At 48.3% G+C, this 24,915-nt stretch overlaps 1 protein-coding gene across 3 annotated transcripts in view; it reads right to left on the reverse strand.

Moving 5' to 3' along the window:
- Positions 1-24,915, reverse strand: part of LCA5L (lebercilin LCA5 like) — a 65,054-nt gene that overhangs the window by 12,280 nt on the left and 27,859 nt on the right. The window contains exons 2-4 of one of the 3 annotated variants that reach the window (XM_075854616.1): positions 23,073-23,590; positions 18,113-18,250; positions 14,306-14,396 (exon numbers count right to left, since the gene is read on the reverse strand). In XM_075854616.1, the coding sequence (XP_075710731.1) occupies positions 14,306-14,396; positions 18,113-18,250; positions 23,073-23,590 (747 nt within the window). Of the gene's footprint in view, positions 1-14,305; positions 14,397-18,112; positions 18,251-23,072; positions 23,594-24,915 lie in introns of all 3 variants that reach the window. The other 2 variants (XM_075854615.1, XM_075854617.1) reach the window with 2 other exon arrangements.

Consider the following 24,915-nt stretch of genomic DNA (forward strand, 5'->3'; position numbering starts at 1 on the left):
GGTGCTGGCTTCTTCTTCGTGGGGAAGAAGGATGGTGGTCTTAGGCCATGCATTGACTACCGTAGCCTGAATAAGGTCACGGTAAGGAACCAGTATCCCCTTCCTTTGATTCCTGATCTCTTTAATCAGGTTCAGGGGGCCCAATGGTTCTCTAAATTGGATCTACGGGGGGCGTATAACCTTATTCGCATCAAAGAGGGGGATGAGTGGAAGACTGCGTTTAACACGCCCGAAGGCCATTTCGAATACCTCGTCATGCCCTTTGGGTTGTGTAATGCCCCTGCGGTCTTCCAGAATTTCATAAATGAGATTTTGAGAAATTACCTGGGGATATTTCTTGTAGTGTACCTTGATGACATACTGGTGTTTTCCAAGGACTGGTCCTCCCACATTGAGCATGTCAGGAAGGTGCTCCAGGTCCTTCGGGAAAACAAACTGTTTGCCAAAACCGAAAAATGTGTGTTTGGGGTACAGGAGATACCATTTTTGGGTCAAATCCTCACTCCTCATGAATTCCGCATGGACCCCGCCAAGGTTCAGGCTGTGGCGGAATGGGTCCAACCTGCCTCCGTGAAGGCGTTACAGTGTTTTTTGGGGTTCGCTAATTATTACAGGAGATTTATTGCTAACTTCTCGGTCATCGCTAAGCCTCTTACGGACCTCACTCGCAAAGGTGCTGATCTCCTCCACTGGCCTCCTGAGGCTGTCCAGGCTTTTGAGGTCCTTAAGAAGTGCTTTATCTCGGCCCTGGTGCTGGTTCAGCCCAACCAAATGGAGCCATTTATCGTGGAAGTTGACGCATCTGAGGTGGGAGTGGGGGCTGTCCCAGGGTACCAGGTCCCTCACCCATCTCCGCCCCTGTGCCTACTTCTCCAGGAAGTTTTCGCCAACTGAGAGTAACTATGATATTGGCAACCGCGAACTCTTAGCCATTAAATGGGCATTTGAAGAGTGGCGCCACTTCCTGGAGGGGGCTAGACACCAGGTAACAGTCCTTACCGACCACAAGAATCTGGTTTTCCTAGAATCTGCCCGGAGGCTAAACCCGAGACAAGCTCGATGGGCGTTATTTTTTACCAGATTCAATTTTTTGGTTACCTATAGGGCTGGGTCTAAAAATATTAAGGCTGATGCACTGTCGCGTAGCTTCATGGCCAGCCCTCCTTCGGAGGAAGATCCTGCTTGTATTTTGCCTCCAGGTATAATCATTTCCTCGATCGATTGTGATTTAGTCTCTGAAATTGCTGCTGATCAAGGTTCAGCTCCCGGGAACCTTCCTGAGAACAAGCTGTTTGTTCCCCTTCAATTCCGGCTAAGGGTACTTAGGGAAAATCATGACTCCGCACTATCTGGTCATCCAGGCATTCTGGGTACCAAACACCTCATTACCAGAAATTATTGGTGGCCTGGGTTGCCTAAAGACGTTAAGGCCTACATCGCCGCTTGTGAGGTTTGTGCTAGGTCCAAGACTCCCAGGTCCCGACCAGCGGGCTTACTGCGTTCGTTGCCCATTCCCCAGAGACCTTGGACACATATCTCCATGGATTTTATCACCGATTTGCCTCCATCTCAAGGCAAGTCGGTGGTGTGGGTGGTGGTAGACCGCTTCAGTAAGATGTGCCACTTTGTGCCCCTCAAGAAACTACCCAACGCCAAGACGTTGGCTACCTTGTTTGTCAAACACATCCTGCGTCTCCATGGGGTCCCTGTCAATATTGTTTCGGACAGAGGGGTACAATTTGTTTCATTGTTTTGGAGAGCCTTCTGTATGAAGTTGGGGATTGATCTGTCCTTCTCCTCTGCCTTCCATCCTGAAACCAATGGCCAAACGGAGAGGACTAATCAATCTCTAGAACAATACTTAAGGTGTTTTGTCTCTGACTGTCAATATGATTGGATCTCATTCATTCCCCTTGCCGAATTTTCCCTCAATAACCCGGTCAGTAACTCGTCAGGGGTCTCTCCCTTTTTCTGTAATTTTGGGTTTAATCCACGGTTCTCCTCCGTTTCACCTGGTAGTTCCAACAATCCCGAGGTAGAGGTTGTTCATCGGGAACTGTGCACAGTCTGGGCCCAGGTTCAGAAGAACCTAGAGGCGTCCCAGAGCGTACAAAAAACTCAGGCTGATAGAAAACGTTCTGCTAACCCCCTGTTTATGGTCTGGGATCTGGTGTGGTTGTCGTCTAGGAACTTGCGTCTCAAGGTTCCGTCCAAGAAGTTTGCTCCCCGGTTTATTGGGCCGTATAAGGTCATTGAGGTCCTCAATCCTGTCTCCTTCCGGCTGGAGTTACCCCCGTCTTTTCGTATACACGACGTGTTTCATGCCTCCCTCCTTAAACGCTGCTCCTCGTCCTTGGCTCCCTCGAGGAGACCTCCTGTTCCCGTCCTCACCCCTGAGGGGGTGGAATTCGAGGTGGCCAGGATTGTAGACAGCAAGATGGTCCAAGGCTCCCTCCAGTACCTGGTCCATTGGAGAGGTTACGGGCCCGAGGAGAGGACTTGGGTACCCGCCCGGGATGTTCACGCTGGGGTATTGGTCAGGAGGTTCCACCTGCGTTTCCCCAGTAAGCCAGGTCCACTTAGAAAGGGTCCGGTGGCCCCTCATAAAAGGGGGCGTACTGTAAAGGATCTGCCAGGCACAGCTTCGGGGTTAACTCCCTTAATTAATGAGTCAGCACCTGAATCTACATCCCTGAGACTGACTCCAGCTTCCACCACTCAGGCTGGCAGGCTTAGGAGTGAGAGAGCCTATCGCAACCTGGCCAGACTCAGCTAGCTCCCGCCCTCGGTCTATTTTAGCCTGCCTTTCCTGTTCCTCCAGTGCTTGTGATTCTTTTTCGTGTGGTTTCCTGGCCCAGCTACAGCTCCTTCTATTTTGTTCCTGCTCCATACAGACCCAGGCTTACTGACTACTCTTCTGCTCTTCGTTTGGTACCTCGCACACTCCTGGCTTGACTCGGCTCGTTCACCACTCTGGTTGCTCACGGTGTTGCCGTGGGCAACTGCCCCTTTCCCTTGCTTGTATTCCCTTGTATGTTTGTCGTGTTTGTCGTGCACTTACTGAGTGCAGGGACCGCCGCCCAGTTGTACCCCGTCGCCTAGGGCGGGTCGTTGCAAGTAGGCAGGGACAGAGTGGCGAGTAGATTAGGGCTCACTTGTCCGTTTCCCTACCCCCCGGTCATTACATAATCACAAGCCCATACCTAGTCTACCCTGGTCCCTGACACCACTATGGACCCCCGTGAGACCCTGGCTCAGCAAATGCAGGGTCTCTCCCTACAGGTCCAGGCCCTGGCTCAGAGGGTCAACCAGCCTGATGCTACCTTGGTAGTTCCCCCCACCGCACCTCTTGAACCCCACCTCAAGTTGCCCGACCGGTTCTCAGGGGACCGGAGGGCTTTTCTCTCCTTTCGGGAGAGTTGTAGGCTTTACTTTCGTTTAAAGCCTCATTCCTCAGGTTCTGAGAGCCAGCGGGTGGGTATAATTATGTCCCGGCTCCAGGAAGGGCCCCAAGAGTGGGCCTTCTCCTTGGCTCCTGACGCCCCTGAACTTTCCTCCGTTGATTGTTTCTTTTCTGCTCTCTGACTTATTTATGACGAGACTGACAGGACTGCCTTTGCCGAGAGTCAGCTGGTGACCTTACGTCAGGGTAAGAGACCTGTTGAGGAGTATTGCTCTGACTTTAGGAAGTGGTGCGTAGCTTCTCGGTGGAATGACCCTGCCTTAAGGTGCCAGTTTAGGTTGGGTCTGTCGAATGTCCTGAAAGACCTGCTAGTTAGCTATCCCTCTTCTGACTCCCTAGACCAGGCTATGGCTTTAGCGGTACGACTTGACCGACGTCTCAGGGAACGACAGCTTGAACGTTTTTGTGTTTTCCCCTCTGACTCCCCCATGATGCCTCCCGAAGTTCCGTTGCTTCGTTCCTCCCCGAAAGACTCAGAGATACCTATGCAACTCGGGGCCTCCGTGTCCCCCCAACAACGTAGAGAATTCCGCAGGAAGAATGGTCTCTGCTTCTACTGTGGGGATGACAAGCATCAAGTGAACAACTGTCCTAAGCGTAAGAATGCAGCCAGAGAACTTCCGCGCCTAAGTGATCATCGGGGAGGTCACTTGGGCACACAGGTATTTCCAGTAAATAGGAAACGTACTAAGATCTTGCTTCCCTTTCAGGTCTCTTTTGGTGGTAGGTCTGCTACCGGCAGTGCCTTCGTGGATTCAGGGTCCTCTACTAATATTATGTCTGTGGAATTTGCTATGTCTCTTGCTATGCCTCTGATTGATTTGCCTAAACCTGTCCCGGTAGTGGGTATCGACTCCACTCCTCTTGCTAATGGTTATTTTACACAGCATACCCCTGTTTTTGAACTCCTTGTTGGCTCCATGCATTTGGAGCAATGCTCTGTACTGTTGATGCAGGGATTATCGTACGATTTGGTTCTAGGCCTTCCCTGGTTGCAGTTGCATAATCCCACGTTTGACTGGAATACTGGGGAGCTAACCAAATGGGGTAATGAATGTTGTACGTCATGTTTTTCTGTTAATTCTATTTCTCCCCCTGAGGAGGCGAATACGCTACCCGAGTTTGTTCAGGACTTCGCTGATGTTTTCTCTAGGGAGGCCTCCGAAGTGTTACCTCCTCATAGAGAATACGATTGCGCTATCGAATTGGTACCAGGAGCTAAGCTTCCTAAGGGTAGGATATTTAATCTTTCTTGTCCCGAACGTGAAGCCATGAGAGAGTATATCCAGGAATCCCTGGCCAAGGGTTACATTCGTCCCTCTTCTTCTCCGGTAGGTGCTGGCTTCTTCTTCGTGGGGAAGAAGGATGGTGGTCTTAGGCCATGCATTGACTACCGTAGCCTGAATAAGGTCACGGTAAGGAACCAGTATCCCCTTCCTTTGATTCCTGATCTCTTTAATCAGGTTCAGGGGGCCCAATGGTTCTCTAAATTGGATCTACGGGGGGCGTATAACCTTATTCGCATCAAAGAGGGGGATGAGTGGAAGACTGCGTTTAACACGCCCGAAGGCCATTTCGAATACCTCGTCATGCCCTTTGGGTTGTGTAATGCCCCTGCGGTCTTCCAGAATTTCATAAATGAGATTTTGAGAAATTACCTGGGGATATTTCTTGTAGTGTACCTTGATGACATACTGGTGTTTTCCAAGGACTGGTCCTCCCACATTGAGCATGTCAGGAAGGTGCTCCAGGTCCTTCGGGAAAACAAACTGTTTGCCAAAACCGAAAAATGTGTGTTTGGGGTACAGGAGATACCATTTTTGGGTCAAATCCTCACTCCTCATGAATTCCGCATGGACCCCGCCAAGGTTCAGGCTGTGGCGGAATGGGTCCAACCTGCCTCCGTGAAGGCGTTACAGTGTTTTTTGGGGTTCGCTAATTATTACAGGAGATTTATTGCTAACTTCTCGGTCATCGCTAAGCCTCTTACGGACCTCACTCGCAAAGGTGCTGATCTCCTCCACTGGCCTCCTGAGGCTGTCCAGGCTTTTGAGGTCCTTAAGAAGTGCTTTATCTCGGCCCTGGTGCTGGTTCAGCCCAACCAAATGGAGCCATTTATCGTGGAAGTTGACGCATCTGAGGTGGGAGTGGGGGCTGTCCCAGGGTACCAGGTCCCTCACCCATCTCCGCCCCTGTGCCTACTTCTCCAGGAAGTTTTCGCCAACTGAGAGTAACTATGATATTGGCAACCGCGAACTCTTAGCCATTAAATGGGCATTTGAAGAGTGGCGCCACTTCCTGGAGGGGGCTAGACACCAGGTAACAGTCCTTACCGACCACAAGAATCTGGTTTTCCTAGAATCTGCCCGGAGGCTAAACCCGAGACAAGCTCGATGGGCGTTATTTTTTACCAGATTCAATTTTTTGGTTACCTATAGGGCTGGGTCTAAAAATATTAAGGCTGATGCACTGTCGCGTAGCTTCATGGCCAGCCCTCCTTCGGAGGAAGATCCTGCTTGTATTTTGCCTCCAGGTATAATCATTTCCTCGATCGATTGTGATTTAGTCTCTGAAATTGCTGCTGATCAAGGTTCAGCTCCCGGGAACCTTCCTGAGAACAAGCTGTTTGTTCCCCTTCAATTCCGGCTAAGGGTACTTAGGGAAAATCATGACTCCGCACTATCTGGTCATCCAGGCATTCTGGGTACCAAACACCTCATTACCAGAAATTATTGGTGGCCTGGGTTGCCTAAAGACGTTAAGGCCTACATCGCCGCTTGTGAGGTTTGTGCTAGGTCCAAGACTCCCAGGTCCCGACCAGCGGGCTTACTGCGTTCGTTGCCCATTCCCCAGAGACCTTGGACACATATCTCCATGGATTTTATCACCGATTTGCCTCCATCTCAAGGCAAGTCGGTGGTGTGGGTGGTGGTAGACCGCTTCAGTAAGATGTGCCACTTTGTGCCCCTCAAGAAACTACCCAACGCCAAGACGTTGGCTACCTTGTTTGTCAAACACATCCTGCGTCTCCATGGGGTCCCTGTCAATATTGTTTCGGACAGAGGGGTACAATTTGTTTCATTGTTTTGGAGAGCCTTCTGTATGAAGTTGGGGATTGATCTGTCCTTCTCCTCTGCCTTCCATCCTGAAACCAATGGCCAAACGGAGAGGACTAATCAATCTCTAGAACAATACTTAAGGTGTTTTGTCTCTGACTGTCAATATGATTGGATCTCATTCATTCCCCTTGCCGAATTTTCCCTCAATAACCCGGTCAGTAACTCGTCAGGGGTCTCTCCCTTTTTCTGTAATTTTGGGTTTAATCCACGGTTCTCCTCCGTTTCACCTGGTAGTTCCAACAATCCCGAGGTAGAGGTTGTTCATCGGGAACTGTGCACAGTCTGGGCCCAGGTTCAGAAGAACCTAGAGGCGTCCCAGAGCGTACAAAAAACTCAGGCTGATAGAAAACGTTCTGCTAACCCCCTGTTTATGGTCTGGGATCTGGTGTGGTTGTCGTCTAGGAACTTGCGTCTCAAGGTTCCGTCCAAGAAGTTTGCTCCCCGGTTTATTGGGCCGTATAAGGTCATTGAGGTCCTCAATCCTGTCTCCTTCCGGCTGGAGTTACCCCCGTCTTTTCGTATACACGACGTGTTTCATGCCTCCCTCCTTAAACGCTGCTCCTCGTCCTTGGCTCCCTCGAGGAGACCTCCTGTTCCCGTCCTCACCCCTGAGGGGGTGGAATTCGAGGTGGCCAGGATTGTAGACAGCAAGATGGTCCAAGGCTCCCTCCAGTACCTGGTCCATTGGAGAGGTTACGGGCCCGAGGAGAGGACTTGGGTACCCGCCCGGGATGTTCACGCTGGGGTATTGGTCAGGAGGTTCCACCTGCGTTTCCCCAGTAAGCCAGGTCCACTTAGAAAGGGTCCGGTGGCCCCTCATAAAAGGGGGCGTACTGTAAAGGATCTGCCAGGCACAGCTTCGGGGTTAACTCCCTTAATTAATGAGTCAGCACCTGAATCTACATCCCTGAGACTGACTCCAGCTTCCACCACTCAGGCTGGCAGGCTTAGGAGTGAGAGAGCCTATCGCAACCTGGCCAGACTCAGCTAGCTCCCGCCCTCGGTCTATTTTAGCCTGCCTTTCCTGTTCCTCCAGTGCTTGTGATTCTTTTTCGTGTGGTTTCCTGGCCCAGCTACAGCTCCTTCTATTTTGTTCCTGCTCCATACAGACCCAGGCTTACTGACTACTCTTCTGCTCTTCGTTTGGTACCTCGCACACTCCTGGCTTGACTCGGCTCGTTCACCACTCTGGTTGCTCACGGTGTTGCCGTGGGCAACTGCCCCTTTCCCTTGCTTGTATTCCCTTGTATGTTTGTCGTGTTTGTCGTGCACTTACTGAGTGCAGGGACCGCCGCCCAGTTGTACCCCGTCGCCTAGGGCGGGTCGTTGCAAGTAGGCAGGGACAGAGTGGCGAGTAGATTAGGGCTCACTTGTCCGTTTCCCTACCCCCCGGTCATTACATAATCACAAGCCCATACCTAGTCTACCCTGGTCCCTGACACCACTATGGACCCCCGTGAGACCCTGGCTCAGCAAATGCAGGGTCTCTCCCTACAGGTCCAGGCCCTGGCTCAGAGGGTCAACCAGACTGATGCTACCTTGGTAGTTCCCCCCACCGCACCTCTTGAACCCCACCTCAAGTTGCCCGACCGGTTCTCAGGGGACCGGAGGGCTTTTCTCTCCTTTCGGGAGAGTTGTAGGCTTTACTTTCGTTTAAAGCCTCATTCCTCAGGTTCTGAGAGCCAGCGGGTGGGTATAATTATGTCCCGGCTCCAGGAAGGGCCCCAAGAGTGGGCCTTCTCCTTGGCTCCTGACGCCCCTGAACTTTCCTCCGTTGATTGTTTCTTTTCTGCTCTCTGACTTATTTATGACGAGACTGACAGGACTGCCTTTGCCGAGAGTCAGCTGGTGACCTTACGTCAGGGTAAGAGACCTGTTGAGGAGTATTGCTCTGACTTTAGGAAGTGGTGCGTAGCTTCTCGGTGGAATGACCCTGCCTTAAGGTGCCAGTTTAGGTTGGGTCTGTCGAATGTCCTGAAAGACCTGCTAGTTAGCTATCCCTCTTCTGACTCCCTAGACCAGGCTATGGCTTTAGCGGTACGACTTGACCGACGTCTCAGGGAACGACAGCTTGAACGTTTTTGTGTTTTCCCCTCTGACTCCCCCATGATGCCTCCCGAAGTTCCGTTGCTTCGTTCCTCCCCGAAAGACTCAGAGATACCTATGCAACTCGGGGCCTCCGTGTCCCCCCAACAACGTAGAGAATTCCGCAGGAAGAATGGTCTCTGCTTCTACTGTGGGGATGACAAGCATCAAGTGAACAACTGTCCTAAGCGTAAGAATGCAGCCAGAGAACTTCCGCGCCTAAGTGATCATCGGGGAGGTCACTTGGGCACACAGGTATTTCCAGTAAATAGGAAACGTACTAAGATCTTGCTTCCCTTTCAGGTCTCTTTTGGTGGTAGGTCTGCTACCGGCAGTGCCTTCGTGGATTCAGGGTCCTCTACTAATATTATGTCTGTGGAATTTGCTATGTCTCTTGCTATGCCTCTGATTGATTTGCCTAAACCTGTCCCGGTAGTGGGTATCGACTCCACTCCTCTTGCTAATGGTTATTTTACACAGCATACCCCTGTTTTTGAACTCCTTGTTGGCTCCATGCATTTGGAGCAATGCTCTGTACTGTTGATGCAGGGATTATCGTACGATTTGGTTCTAGGCCTTCCCTGGTTGCAGTTGCATAATCCCACGTTTGACTGGAATACTGGGGAGCTAACCAAATGGGGTAATGAATGTTGTACGTCATGTTTTTCTGTTAATTCTATTTCTCCCCCTGAGGAGGCGAATACGCTACCCGAGTTTGTTCAGGACTTCGCTGATGTTTTCTCTAGGGAGGCCTCCGAAGTGTTACCTCCTCATAGAGAATACGATTGCGCTATCGAATTGGTACCAGGAGCTAAGCTTCCTAAGGGTAGGATATTTAATCTTTCTTGTCCCGAACGTGAAGCCATGAGAGAGTATATCCAGGAATCCCTGGCCAAGGGTTACATTCGTCCCTCTTCTTCTCCGGTAGGTGCTGGCTTCTTCTTCGTGGGGAAGAAGGATGGTGGTCTTAGGCCATGCATTGACTACCGTAGCCTGAATAAGGTCACGGTAAGGAACCAGTATCCCCTTCCTTTGATTCCTGATCTCTTTAATCAGGTTCAGGGGGCCCAATGGTTCTCTAAATTGGATCTACGGGGGGCGTATAACCTTATTCGCATCAAAGAGGGGGATGAGTGGAAGACTGCGTTTAACACGCCCGAAGGCCATTTCGAATACCTCGTCATGCCCTTTGGGTTGTGTAATGCCCCTGCGGTCTTCCAGAATTTCATAAATGAGATTTTGAGAAATTACCTGGGGATATTTCTTGTAGTGTACCTTGATGACATACTGGTGTTTTCCAAGGACTGGTCCTCCCACATTGAGCATGTCAGGAAGGTGCTCCAGGTCCTTCGGGAAAACAAACTGTTTGCCAAAACCGAAAAATGTGTGTTTGGGGTACAGGAGATACCATTTTTGGGTCAAATCCTCACTCCTCATGAATTCCGCATGGACCCCGCCAAGGTTCAGGCTGTGGCGGAATGGGTCCAACCTGCCTCCGTGAAGGCGTTACAGTGTTTTTTGGGGTTCGCTAATTATTACAGGAGATTTATTGCTAACTTCTCGGTCATCGCTAAGCCTCTTACGGACCTCACTCGCAAAGGTGCTGATCTCCTCCACTGGCCTCCTGAGGCTGTCCAGGCTTTTGAGGTCCTTAAGAAGTGCTTTATCTCGGCCCTGGTGCTGGTTCAGCCCAACCAAATGGAGCCATTTATCGTGGAAGTTGACGCATCTGAGGTGGGAGTGGGGGCTGTCCCAGGGTACCAGGTCCCTCACCCATCTCCGCCCCTGTGCCTACTTCTCCAGGAAGTTTTCGCCAACTGAGAGTAACTATGATATTGGCAACCGCGAACTCTTAGCCATTAAATGGGCATTTGAAGAGTGGCGCCACTTCCTGGAGGGGGCTAGACACCAGGTAACAGTCCTTACCGACCACAAGAATCTGGTTTTCCTAGAATCTGCCCGGAGGCTAAACCCGAGACAAGCTCGATGGGCGTTATTTTTTACCAGATTCAATTTTTTGGTTACCTATAGGGCTGGGTCTAAAAATATTAAGGCTGATGCACTGTCGCGTAGCTTCATGGCCAGCCCTCCTTCGGAGGAAGATCCTGCTTGTATTTTGCCTCCAGGTATAATCATTTCCTCGATCGATTGTGATTTAGTCTCTGAAATTGCTGCTGATCAAGGTTCAGCTCCCGGGAACCTTCCTGAGAACAAGCTGTTTGTTCCCCTTCAATTCCGGCTAAGGGTACTTAGGGAAAATCATGACTCCGCACTATCTGGTCATCCAGGCATTCTGGGTACCAAACACCTCATTACCAGAAATTATTGGTGGCCTGGGTTGCCTAAAGACGTTAAGGCCTACATCGCCGCTTGTGAGGTTTGTGCTAGGTCCAAGACTCCCAGGTCCCGACCAGCGGGCTTACTGCGTTCGTTGCCCATTCCCCAGAGACCTTGGACACATATCTCCATGGATTTTATCACCGATTTGCCTCCATCTCAAGGCAAGTCGGTGGTGTGGGTGGTGGTAGACCGCTTCAGTAAGATGTGCCACTTTGTGCCCCTCAAGAAACTACCCAACGCCAAGACGTTGGCTACCTTGTTTGTCAAACACATCCTGCGTCTCCATGGGGTCCCTGTCAATATTGTTTCGGACAGAGGGGTACAATTTGTTTCATTGTTTTGGAGAGCCTTCTGTATGAAGTTGGGGATTGATCTGTCCTTCTCCTCTGCCTTCCATCCTGAAACCAATGGCCAAACGGAGAGGACTAATCAATCTCTAGAACAATACTTAAGGTGTTTTGTCTCTGACTGTCAATATGATTGGATCTCATTCATTCCCCTTGCCGAATTTTCCCTCAATAACCCGGTCAGTAACTCGTCAGGGGTCTCTCCCTTTTTCTGTAATTTTGGGTTTAATCCACGGTTCTCCTCCGTTTCACCTGGTAGTTCCAACAATCCCGAGGTAGAGGTTGTTCATCGGGAACTGTGCACAGTCTGGGCCCAGGTTCAGAAGAACCTAGAGGCGTCCCAGAGCGTACAAAAAACTCAGGCTGATAGAAAACGTTCTGCTAACCCCCTGTTTATGGTCTGGGATCTGGTGTGGTTGTCGTCTAGGAACTTGCGTCTCAAGGTTCCGTCCAAGAAGTTTGCTCCCCGGTTTATTGGGCCGTATAAGGTCATTGAGGTCCTCAATCCTGTCTCCTTCCGGCTGGAGTTACCCCCGTCTTTTCGTATACACGACGTGTTTCATGCCTCCCTCCTTAAACGCTGCTCCTCGTCCTTGGCTCCCTCGAGGAGACCTCCTGTTCCCGTCCTCACCCCTGAGGGGGTGGAATTCGAGGTGGCCAGGATTGTAGACAGCAAGATGGTCCAAGGCTCCCTCCAGTACCTGGTCCATTGGAGAGGTTACGGGCCCGAGGAGAGGACTTGGGTACCCGCCCGGGATGTTCACGCTGGGGTATTGGTCAGGAGGTTCCACCTGCGTTTCCCCAGTAAGCCAGGTCCACTTAGAAAGGGTCCGGTGGCCCCTCATAAAAGGGGGCGTACTGTAAAGGATCTGCCAGGCACAGCTTCGGGGTTAACTCCCTTAATTAATGAGTCAGCACCTGAATCTACATCCCTGAGACTGACTCCAGCTTCCACCACTCAGGCTGGCAGGCTTAGGAGTGAGAGAGCCTATCGCAACCTGGCCAGACTCAGCTAGCTCCCGCCCTCGGTCTATTTTAGCCTGCCTTTCCTGTTCCTCCAGTGCTTGTGATTCTTTTTCGTGTGGTTTCCTGGCCCAGCTACAGCTCCTTCTATTTTGTTCCTGCTCCATACAGACCCAGGCTTACTGACTACTCTTCTGCTCTTCGTTTGGTACCTCGCACACTCCTGGCTTGACTCGGCTCGTTCACCACTCTGGTTGCTCACGGTGTTGCCGTGGGCAACTGCCCCTTTCCCTTGCTTGTATTCCCTTGTATGTTTGTCGTGTTTGTCGTGCACTTACTGAGTGCAGGGACCGCCGCCCAGTTGTACCCCGTCGCCTAGGGCGGGTCGTTGCAAGTAGGCAGGGACAGAGTGGCGGGTAGATTAGGGCTCACTTGTCCGTTTCCCTACCCCCCGGTCATTACAACGCGGCTGTTTTTCAAAACAACGGCGTAAATAAAATGGCCTGTCGGGACAGGACACAGTTTTTCCCATTGAAATCAATGAGCAGCTGTTTGGAGGCGTTCTGCTTCCGATTTTTCGGCCGTTTACGGCCCTGAAAAACGGCCGAAAATAGGCCATGTGAAGATACCCTAAGGCCTTATTCACACGAACGTGTCAGTTTTGCGCGTGTAAAAAACGCAGCATTTTCCCTGCGTTGCAGTTCCGTGTGACATCAGTGTACGGTGCTGGTCAGCGTTTTTTACGCGCGTATGTCATCCGTATGTCATGCGTTATTCACGTCAGCAAATTAAAATGAAGGAGGTGGTTTTCTTTTTCTCATCATTTCTTTAGCAAATGTTGCGTGAATCACGCACAGCACACGGATGTGCGTCCGTGTGCTGTCCGTGATTTTCACGCACCCATTGACTTCACTGGGTGCGGGATGCGCAAAAAACGCACAGGTATAGGACATGCAGTGAAAAACACTGAATGTCTGAATGGCCCCATTGACTTGCATAGGTCCGTGTGACGGCCGTTATTTTCACGCGCGTGACACGGACGTGAAATACGCTTGTGTGAATTAGGCCTAAGGCTACATCTTAGGTTCTGTGCATTTCTTCAGAACAAGCCTTATCTTATCTGACCTTAGACGTCACTAATGATACCATATTCCGGCTATCTTCACAGAGCGTTGGGTGTGTACGTTCGCCGCATATGCCAGGAAATACTCCAAACATATCCATAGCCTATAATGGGATGAATGATTGGCATTTTGGCATAAGTAAGTGCAGCTCCTGTTCTGGCAAGCTTGATCCATCCATATATAAGATAAATGGGCATTCATTTGATTGGCTGCCATGTAATACTAAATTTTCCCAGCAGGAACCGCTCCAGAGGAAATGCCTGACTGGCCGCAGCTTTCTCTGGCATAATTAGCAGTTTACCAGGGGTGCCAAGAACTAGACCTGCGGCGATTCCTTTTAACCATATTGGAAAGCATAGACAATGGGAGTCATTAGCATACAGTTACATACGGGGTGTACACACAAACACAGTGTGAACAGAGCCTGAGGGTATGTGCACACGACCTATTTTCAGACGTAATTCAGGCGTTTTACGCCTCGAATTACACCTGAAAAAACGCCCATAATACGCCTACAAACATCTGCCCAGTGCCTGCAATGGGTTTTACGATGTTCTGTTCCCACGAGCCTTTATTTTACGCATCACTGTCAAAATATGGCACGTAAAATGACGGCTCGTCAAAAGAAGTGCAGGACACTTCTTGGGATGTTTTTGGATCCGTTTTTTCATAGACTATTGAAAATAGCTCCAAAAATGGCCTTAAAAAACGCTGCGAAAAACGCGAGTTGCTCAAAAAACGTATGAAAATCAGGAGCCGTTTTCCCTTGAAAACAGCTCCTAATTTCAGACGTTTTTTGCTAAGCGTGTGAACATACCCTTACTATTACGATTTTTGTTGTGACCATACATAAATCATACCTACCACCCTGACCATACAGGTCGCCATATTTCCATATGTTTCTTGGCATTCGATGGGCATAGATGTTTTTTATATGCAGTTCTCTCTCCTTTTCCTAAAATGAATGGAAAAGCAAATGAAAAATAGACTGTATGTTTGGTGTCTGTCTATGTCGTATTTCTATAGAGCATTCTAAGGGCTTATTCAGATGAATGTATAATACGTCCGTGCTATGCGCGTGATTTTCACGCGCATCGCACGGACCTTTGTTAGTCAATGGGGCCGTTCAGACTGTCAGTGATTTTCACGTTGCGTGTGTCCGCTGAGTAAAATTCACGACATGTCCTATTCTTGAAGTCAATGGGTGTGTATAAATCACGCGCAGCACAGGGACGCACTTCCGTGTGGTGCGCGTGATTCGCGCAACAGTAGATAAAGGAATGAAGGGAAAAATAAAACCACCGCCTTCATTTCTTTTTCTAAACATCAAAACCGCTTGTCATAAGGCTGGCATGTGTGTGAAAATCACGCAGCCACGCAGCAAACACTTATGACACACGGAACTGCAACGCAAAACGCACACGCTCGTGTGAATAAGGCCTAAGTGGATTCATTTTTTAGGCTGTTTTATAGCATAAAACATCATGTGCGGATATGTCATAACAAGACATGAATATGTTTGTGTCACCTGCTGGTCAGAAGTGGTATTGTAGTCTTAGGATATTTTACTTTTCCATACCAAATGGGCAAAAGGGAAAGTGTTTCAAGACGGCGATCCGGAGTTGTCCATGATATGCAGCCGCCATCAGTATGACACTCTGGTTTTCTGTTTTCATTCATTTCTTTTACTACTGTTGCGTGAATCACGCGAGACACGCGGAAGTGCTTCCGTGTGTCGAGCGCGATTTGCACGCACCCATTGACTTTAATGGGTGCGTGCAGGGCGAAACACGGGCAAATATAGGACATGTCATGAGTTTTACGCAGCGCACATATGCTGCGTGAAATTCACTGACAGTCTGAACGGCCCCATTCACTAACATAGGTCCGTGCGACGTGCGTGATTTCCACGCGCGTAGCACGGACGTATTATACGTTCATGTGAATAAGGCCTCAGGCTGTAAACGTCCCGAAAAATCAGAAGCAGAACGCCTCCAAACATCTGCCCATTGATTTCAATGTGAAATACGGCACGTAAAAAATGGCACGTAAAAAGAAGAGCAGGACACTTCTTGAGCTGTTTTTGGAGCCGTTTTTTATTCACTCTATAGAAATACAGCTCCAAAAACGGGCGTAAAAAGCGCAGCGAAAAACGCGTGTGTCCTTAAAAACAGCTCCGTATTTTCAGACATTTGTTTGCTAAGCGTGTGAACATAGCCTAAGGGTATGTTCACACGGCCAAATTTCAGACGTATACGAAGCGTATTTTGCCTCGTTTTACGTCTGGAAATACGTCTCAAATACGTCGGCAAACATCTGCCAATTCATTTGAATGGGTTTGCCGACGTACTGTGCAGACGACCTGTTATTTACGCATCGTCGTTTGACAGCTGTCAAACGACGACGCGTAAAAATACAGCCTCGTCAAAAGAAGTGCAGGACACTTCTTTGGACGTTTTTGGAGCTGTTTTCTCATAGACTCCAATGAAAACAGCTCCAAAAACGGACGTAAAAAACGCTGCGAAAACGGCGTGAAAACGCAGCGAAAAATGCGAGTTGGTAAAAAAAACGTCTGAAAAGCAGGGTCTGTTTTCCCTTGAAAACAGCTCTGGATTTTCAGACGTTTTTGTTGACTACGTGTGAACATACCCTTAGAAGCTTCCCAACCTAGTCCTGCTCACACAGGTGTAGACAGTCTGTTGCAAGTCAGTCTGGGGTCCAGGTTAGGAGAGAGATTTGGTCTACTGGTGTGGTGTTATACATTGTAATGCACAGCTGTGTGAGCAGGATTAGGTTAGGAAGGGTTTTCAGCCTTTAAAATCGGAACAAGAATGTTTCAATTCACCGGCAGCAAGCAGAGATCTCGAAAGTGGTGAGGAATTGAAACGCAAACTTTATTAGAAAGTTGTCGAACTTTACATTACACAATTACAGAAAACTGGACAAACCTTGTATGAGCTGTATTTATAATGTTCCTATGTTTCTTCACACTTTTAAGGGCAGGTTCATGCAGAGTATTTTGGCGCTGGTTTTGATGCGGAAACTGCGCCAAAGAACACCCGAAATCGCTTCCCAATGATTTCAATGGAAGGTGCAGGTGTTTTTTTTCCGGTGAGCGGTTAAAAAGTGCTCGCGGGAAAAAGAAGTGGCATGCCCTTTCTTCGGGCGTTTCCGTCTCTGAACTCCCGTTGACAATGGGAGGCAGATATTGCGCTTTTCGCGGCGGTTATTGCCCGCAGCACTCGGGCTCAGGCAAAAAATGCAGCGAAAAACGCGGCAAAGAAAGTGTAGGCAGGTCAAAATCTGTGGGAACAAGGCCTAACTTTGCTGCGGGTCTCCCAGAGTACCAAACCTGGGGCTGAAAAGTGACAAAATCGTGCAAGCTTTTTTTTTCTTCCCCATTAACGTAGCTTGTATTTTTGTGGGATGACTTGTATTTTTCAATTTCACAATTTTTGGGTAAACATATGCAATAGGTTCCCATTGTATATGTTTATTTTTTTCTGTATTCCTCTGAATAAAATAGCATAGACTATACAGCAAATAAAAAGGTATGCCTGTCCATACCAGCATGGCATATGCCAACAGGAGACCCGGGTGAATAAGGCCCTATGGATACACACGACCGTATTTTTCATCCGTAATTACAGACCCATTAATTTCTATGGGCAACAGACACCTTTCCGCATTTTTACGGATGGGTGTCCGTGCCGTAGAAATGATCGAACAAGTCCTTTTTTATGTCCGTAATTAGGGCACGGATTCTCCATAGAAGTCTATGGGCGCTTCTGTAATTGCGAACGGCTAGGGATGTGCAATCGTAGCCGTCCGTATTTACAGAAGCGTTGCTATGCGACGCCTTGGGATTACCCTAGATTTCGCCTTGTTTTTTTTCTTGTGGATCCATAAATACGGATGCATTACGAATACCCTTCCATATATATATATATGTAGATGACTACCTATCCGTATTTACGGATGGATGAAAAATACGGCCGTATGCATGAGGCCTCGGTGTTTAACGTGTGTGTGTGTGTGTATATATATATATATATATATATATATATATTTGGGTAGGGTGAAAAAAAAAGGCTGCCATTTTCTTTTGTTTGTTTTTGACGCGGTTACCCTGGCCCGGTAATGGCAAGTCCCCTTTTAGGGCAAATGTGAATAAACTTTACTCCTCTGTAGTCTGGTTTCCATGTGTACATTGATAACAACAAGCGGATGTGCACATATACTGTAGAGATGGTGGGTGGGCCCTCAGAATCATTCCCTCGGGTGGGCCCAAGGAACCCCAGTCCAACGCTGGGAAGTGACAACCAGAGTAAGAATCTTTTTTAGCCTTCCCCCATTCCGAAGACCAGTTTGGAAGGCCATAATGTGGCTGCGTGACCTTTCCTCGACCCGGTTCTTCTAATCCAAACTTAGATCACCATAGGGTGAATGCAGCCGGTGACCCCACAGCGGCCAGAGACCGGCGGTCACATCGGGAAGGATGCCAAATCTGCATATGTATATATTTTACACAGTTTCTAATAAAATGTAGAGGTCAAAAAAACCCTACAAATGTATTCCTGTTCTCCAGTCACCAGCGCTGCCATTGTTTCATGTCGCTATGAGGTTTACAGATGAAATTTAGAAGAGCCCCCCCGACACCCCGTACATCACCTTTATAGTCTGTTGCTGTAGTAGAATTTCATCCTGCAGTTTCCTCGTGATGTCTCGGGCCTCAGACGCCTTTTTACTTTCTAGCGCCAGCTGCCGGTCGTAGAAGCGAGCCATCAGGTGGAGTTGTTTCTCTAGTGCCTGCAAGCAGAGTGGGAAAACGTGAATGGAGCTACTGTATAGTTGCTGCAGAGTTTCTATTCATTTACAGAATCAATATTGCTATGAGTCTTTGAATGAATCGGAGGTCGTACACAGGTTGGGGGGCCTGTAGCATGTAAACCAAGTCAAAGTTTTCAGTGTTTGCGAGATTCTTGACTCCCCTTTTAGGAAACCTGCCTCAACAGACCCCGTTATTGAGCGACTACTCCACAATCAGGATCAAAAAAATGGGTGTGGCTTCTGTAAATTTGCATAAAATAAGTGTTCTGGGTGGGGCAAGGGGTGGGGCCTAAATGCCGCTCCATTTGGGTTTCATATGTTGGAAGGTATGCTGCTCCTGGATAAACCAATATTTATGCTTTATGTCTAGGACGCTCTCTTATTCAGGATCATATCCCTCCATATATATTTGGCGGTTACTTGATAATCTTTTTCTCACTGGTGGTTTAGTTGCTTATAGATCATTGTGTCCTTGCCGTGAAGGAAATCTGCTCTCATGCACTGACTTCCTGCTGAGTTTCTGATGGGCTTATGTTTTATACACAACAGCCAAAGTGAAGTGAGCTGCAGTGTAAAGCATGGGGAAGAGACAGAGCACAAACCTGTGCCTATGGTGTGTCAGGAGATTTTAGACAATGCAGCTAAGGCTCTGTTCAAATACCGTTTGAGTCTTCCGTCTGATGTAAACCTATGAAGGAAGGCTGTGACGTATGGCACTATCGAGGCATACGGTGGGATACGCCGCCAATAGGTTCCTATTGTATATGTTTATTTTTTTCTGTATTCCTCTGAATAACATAGCATAGACTATACAGCAAATAAAAAGGTATGCCTGTCCATACCAGCATGGCATATGCCAACAGGAGACCCAGGTGAATAAGGCCCTATGGATACATACGGCGCATGAGCCGGGAGTTTTCCTGGGACTAACATAGTTCACCAACAATATGGGGAGAATTTATGAAGGGCGTTACGCCAGTTTTCTAGCATTGAAAAGTCGAAAATTATGGCGCACGCCATATTTGCGCCATAATTTGCAACTTTTTGCTGTTTTCCGACCGTCACGGCACTTAAAAAGAGTAGGGGCTTAGCTGATGGGGGCACCCACAGGCCAAAAAATTCACTATAGCTGGTAGCTCGTAGCTAGTGTAGATTTCACTTTCTGGCGCACAGACAGCAGAATACTTGCTTATTCTTGAGTGACATATTTGGCCTAGTTCACACTGAGATTTTTGGCGCTGTTTTTGATATTGAAACCGACCCAAAATAACGCCCATAATCGCCTCCATTGATTTCAATGGGAGGCGGAGGCGTTTTTTTTTCTTCCCGCGAGCGAAAAAAAATGCTCGTGGAGAAAAAAAAGTGACATGCCCTTTCTTCAGGTGTTTCCGTCTCTGACCTCCCATTGATATCAAGGGGAGGCAGAGAAACGGTTTTCGCTGCGTTTTTTGCCCGCGGCTCTCCATGGCTGCGGCCGAAAAATGTCACCAAAAACGCGGCAAAGAAGGTGCAGGCAGGTCAAAATCCTAAGGGTATGTGCACACACACTAATTACGTCCGTAATTGACGGACGTATTTCGGCCGAAAGTCCCGGACCGAACACAGTGCAGGGAGCCGGGCTCCTAGCATCATACTTATGTACGATGCTAGGAGTCCCTGCCTCGCTGCAGGACAACTGTCCCGTACTGAAAACATGATTACAGTACGGGACAGTTGTCCTGCAGCGAAGCAGAGACTCCTAGCATCGTACATAAGTATGATGCTAGGAGCCCGGCTCCCTGCACTGTGTTCGGTCCGGGACTTGCGGCCGAAATACGTCCGTCAATTACGGACGTAATTAGTGTGTGTGCACATACCCTAAAGGAATTTTGAGGCAGATTTTTCTGCCTGCAAAAAACTCAGTGTGAACATACCCTTATAAAGCGCCAGTTTTAGTAAATCTGCCCCTATGTTGCCAACCTGAAATGGCGTAATGTATACCGTAATATTTGTACTGGTGATGTAATATATATATAAAAGAGCGTGTGGTTTGGTGATTCTGAAAACATATGTTTCACATGCAAAAACATTTCCTTATGTATCACTGATCTCTCATGTTAACAAATCACCGAGGTTATATAAGAAGCCCCAGCCCCCCAAACATAGACAATAAAAACAATTTCATATTTCTGGGCTGTTTTTCCCTTATTTTTTTTTGGGGGGGGGGGGGGGGGGGGTTCCAATAAACCTGTGACATGTACATTTACTGACTCTTGTTACGGGTGACATCTGCCTCCGCAAGACTATTGTTATTTATCTGTGTTGCTATATCCTCATATTCTATTCCAAATTTCTAATACAATGGACTATAGATTGTCTCTGGATTAGTACAGTATAATGTACAAATTAGATTGCACAGTAGCAAGGCCTGAACAGCGCCACCTAGTTGTCATCAGTGTTATGATTATAATTAAAGAGGAGCTGTCTCCCCTCCTGTTATGTCTGTTTTATTAAATACTTGTATTCCCCATGAAATAACAATTCTGTAATATATTTACTTAGAACTCTGCGTTGTGCCGTTCCTCTGTTATTCCTCCTAGAAATATATGAATAAATTGAAAACTGGGTGTTGTCATTCCCCTTGTTAAATGGGCGTGTCCCTACACTATCACTGTCAGCACTGATTGGACATTGTCAGTCTGTGTAGGGACACACCCCCCCAACTGGTAACACCCAGCCGTCAATTTATTGATACATTTCTAGGAGGAATAACAGAGGAACTTGCAAAACACAGAGTTCTAAGTAAAGAAGCATCAGCATTATTTAATGGGGAATACAATTATTTACTAAAACAGACATGTCAGGAGAGCAGACAGGTCCTCTTTAAAAACGTGATTATTTAAGCTCACACTATGGATGTTCTTATATATTTCCTTTTTACCCATACTTGCCAATTCTCCCGGAAAAAGGGGAGATCTCCTCGTCTCCCAGGAGAGCAGGCAAATTTCCTCTTTAAAATATACTCACCACTCCCCATTCCTGCTGTCCTTTTTACTCCCGGGCGCCGCTGCAGACAACGTACTAGTGCCATGGCCAGCGTCTGTATGTCAGCAGTTGCGCGCGCGAGTGAAGCGGACTACAGGAACCGAGAGATGGGAATATCTGCACATCTGGTCTTATGTCTGTATTACTTTATAGGGTCTGTATATGTAGAGCCTCTGAGTTTAAGGAGTCTGATACAGGGTCTGTATTCATTTAGGGGGTCTGGGCTTTATATTATTATAAAGGGCCCGGTCTGGAATATGTATTTGTCTAGAGTGTCTGGACTAGGATCTGTATCCATTTTGGGGTGTGATGAAGGGGGAGTTTGTGATTTAAAGAGGACCTGTCATGTCCTCAGAAAAGTGAATCTGCCACCATACCTGGATTGCTGCCCCCCCCCCCCCCCCCAAATCCAGCAAATAATTTGCTGCGACGCGCTGAGTTGTCTCTCTTAAAGTTGGGAGGTATGCACATGCCCTCCCAAAGTGCCAGTCACCAAACACGTCAGTAATGTGCCCCACCATACCTTCCCCACCATAAGTCGTGCCTCAAACCTTGCCCAATTCCGGTCTATACACACCCAGCTCTTTATAGTGCCCCCACAAAGTAACAGCACCCTCCCTTGGTGAACAAACAGTAATAGTGCTCATTTGTGCCCCCACACTTTCATAGTGCCCTCCTTTTATGGTAATAATTTCCCCACGCAGTGATAATTCCTCCTTAGTGCCCCCTGAAAGTAATGATTCCCCCTTAGTGCCCCACACAGTATCATGTTCCTCTCACAACAGAGGTAGGTGTCCCTCTATAGTCTGTCTGAAAGTTGGAAGGCATATAATATATCAGTAGTCACTCAGCTTCTCAGAAACTGAAGACAAGATGAGAGTTTGTCATCAGTGTCGGACTCATACAGCTGGATTTCCTGTTGTCACTTTTTTTTAAAAATGTCCGCTGCAACAAAACAGAAAACACCAAAACCTCTGTAAGTAAAATAAATATAATACCCAAACTTGATCTGCTGCTCTGACTTTCGATTGACCAATATATGGACATTCTAAAATTTGGGGTGGAAATCCCCTTTAAAAGGAGTCTGTCACCAGAAATGTACCCTTCAAACTAGCAACAGAGTAATATAGTGTAGGGTCACATGAATCTATAGTTTTTTTTTCCTTTTTCACATGAGTGCCTCCTTTGCAGAGAAAATCACTTTATTCAATATATTCAAATTAGCTTTTTGGAGCAACGAGGGTGTCACCGTTGCCCCCAAACCGCTCTGGCTTCTAACCCCCCTCCCTTCTTTCTTTCTTTGATTGACAGGGGTCAGGCAGTGCAAAAGCAGAGTTCACGCCTGACCCTGTATTCTCCTGAACGTGTGTTGGGTTTAGACTGACGTAATCGGCGCATGCACCGAGTACGTCAGTCTAAACCCAGAAGAGACGGACCTCGGCATCGCAGAGCAGAAGAAGGTGTAGTCTGACTTCGTTGGCGCATCCGCACTGTATAGCCGATTAGACTGGTGAAACGTCAAGGATGTACTGTGCGTGCGCCAATTATGAAGCAGAGGCACGCGCGTTCAGGAGTATACGGGGTCAGCGTGAACTCGGCTTTTACACTGCCTGGCCCCTGTCAATCAAAGAAAGAAGGGAGGGGGATAGAAGACATAGCGGTTTGGAGCAACGGTGACGCCCTCTTTGCTCCAATAAGTTAATTTGAGTATATTGAATAAACCTAAACCGCAGGGGTCTGTTCAGATGTTAGGTTCTCTTTGAGGATAGGGGTATACCTTTACTTTGGTGCTATCGATTTCCATCTTTATCAATAGGCTGGATAAGTTATTATTGAGCTCTTCTCTCTCGGCGAGATTCTTATCCTCTGAGAGTCTCTGTAACCTCCGCAAGCTATCCTTTTCCTTGAGCAATTCGCTTTCTGCCATTTTCAGTTTCCGGCATAGCCCCCGCTCACTCTCCTGTGTGGTTCTTAGGTTGTCTCTCAGCGTCCTTATTTCATTGCTATGCCTGGATATAAGATGGTGCACACCTTCCTCTGAGCTTTCATATTTCTGCAGCGCCTTCATGTGTCTGTGCTGTAGACGATTCAGCAGCCGGTTCTCGCGGTTCACTGTATCCAGGGTGCGCTGGATGTCGCACATTTCATCCTTCAGTTCCTTAATTTTGCGAACTTGTGCTGATAAGACGTGTTGTGTGACATCACTTTCTACCTTTGGCGTGGTGAAGGGCAAATGCTGCGGCTTCAGGGATGACCGTTTCCATGGTGGTGACTTCCTCCAGGGAAATCTTTTGTCTGCTAATTACAAAGCAAAGGCTTAATTAATGGATTAAAGGAATATTCTGGGCAAAATTGATACAGTGTTATAGCTAGTGCAGAGCCCAAGTGGGAGGGGCATGACACAAGAATTCTCTCTTTGGTGTTATTCGAATGCTTGTGTCATGCTCCGCCCCACTCACTCTCACTTATCCACTCACTCCTACACTCAGGTACTTTCACTTATCCACTCACTCCCACACTCAGGTACTTTCACTTATCCACTCACTCCCACACTCAGGTACTCTCACTTATCCACTCACTCCCGCACTCAGGCACTTTCACTTATCCACTCACTCAGGCACTCTCACTTATCCACTCACTCCTGCACTCAGGCACTCTCACTTATCCACTCACTCAGGCACTCTCACTTATCCACTCACTCCCATACTCAGGCACTCTCACTTATCCTCTCACTCCCGCACTCTCACTAATCCACTCACTCCCGCACTCAGGCACTCTCACTTATCCACTCACTCCCGCACCCAGGCACTCTCTCTTATACAGCCACTCCCACACTCCGGCACACTCTCTTATCCATTCACTCACACACTCAGGCACTCCCCCTTACCCACGCTATCCCACTCTCACTTACCTCCTCACTCCTGTACTCAAGCATTCTTACTTGCCCATTTCCCCACTCAGGCTCCCTCACCCACTTAGACGCTCTCTGAGCTTGTATTATTTCACTTGTAAATGGCAGCTAGTGGATAACATATAAATAAATGCAGGGGTGTAGCTAGAAGGGGGGGGGCAGGCGGGGCATGTGCCCCAGGCGCAACTTAGAGTGGGCGCCAGCGCCACCTCCTCCTGCACTATAATTGTACTTGTGTCTATAGGACACAGGTACAATTAGAATCAATGAATGGCCGGGTACGTTCCGTGCCCGGCTATTCAGCGCTTTTGTACCAGTGAAGCTTCCGTCGATGAAAGGCGCTGACTGACTGACAGGGAAAGTCATCCTGCCCAGCCAATCCGCGCCTTTCATAGATGCTTCGTTCAACCCCCAGGAGACCTGCACAGAAGAGAGCAGGTCTCCATTGCTGCCGGCCGGTGTGGGAACGGGATTAAGGTGAGTTTGAATTGTTTGTTATTTTATTTTATTGTAATAAAAAAGTGTGTGACTTTATCTATGGGGGGGCTTTATCTGCAAGGGGGGCTTTATCTACGGGGGGCTCTATCTACAGGGGGGGCTATATACAGGGGTGGGCTCTATCTATAGGGGGGGGGGCTATATACTAGGGTGGGCTATCTATGGAGCACCATATACAGGGGTGGGCTATATCTACAGGGGCGCTATATCT

Source organism: Rhinoderma darwinii, chromosome 2 (assembly GCF_050947455.1).
Source record: "Rhinoderma darwinii isolate aRhiDar2 chromosome 2, aRhiDar2.hap1, whole genome shotgun sequence".
Lineage (NCBI taxonomy): Eukaryota > Metazoa > Chordata > Amphibia > Anura > Rhinodermatidae > Rhinoderma > Rhinoderma darwinii.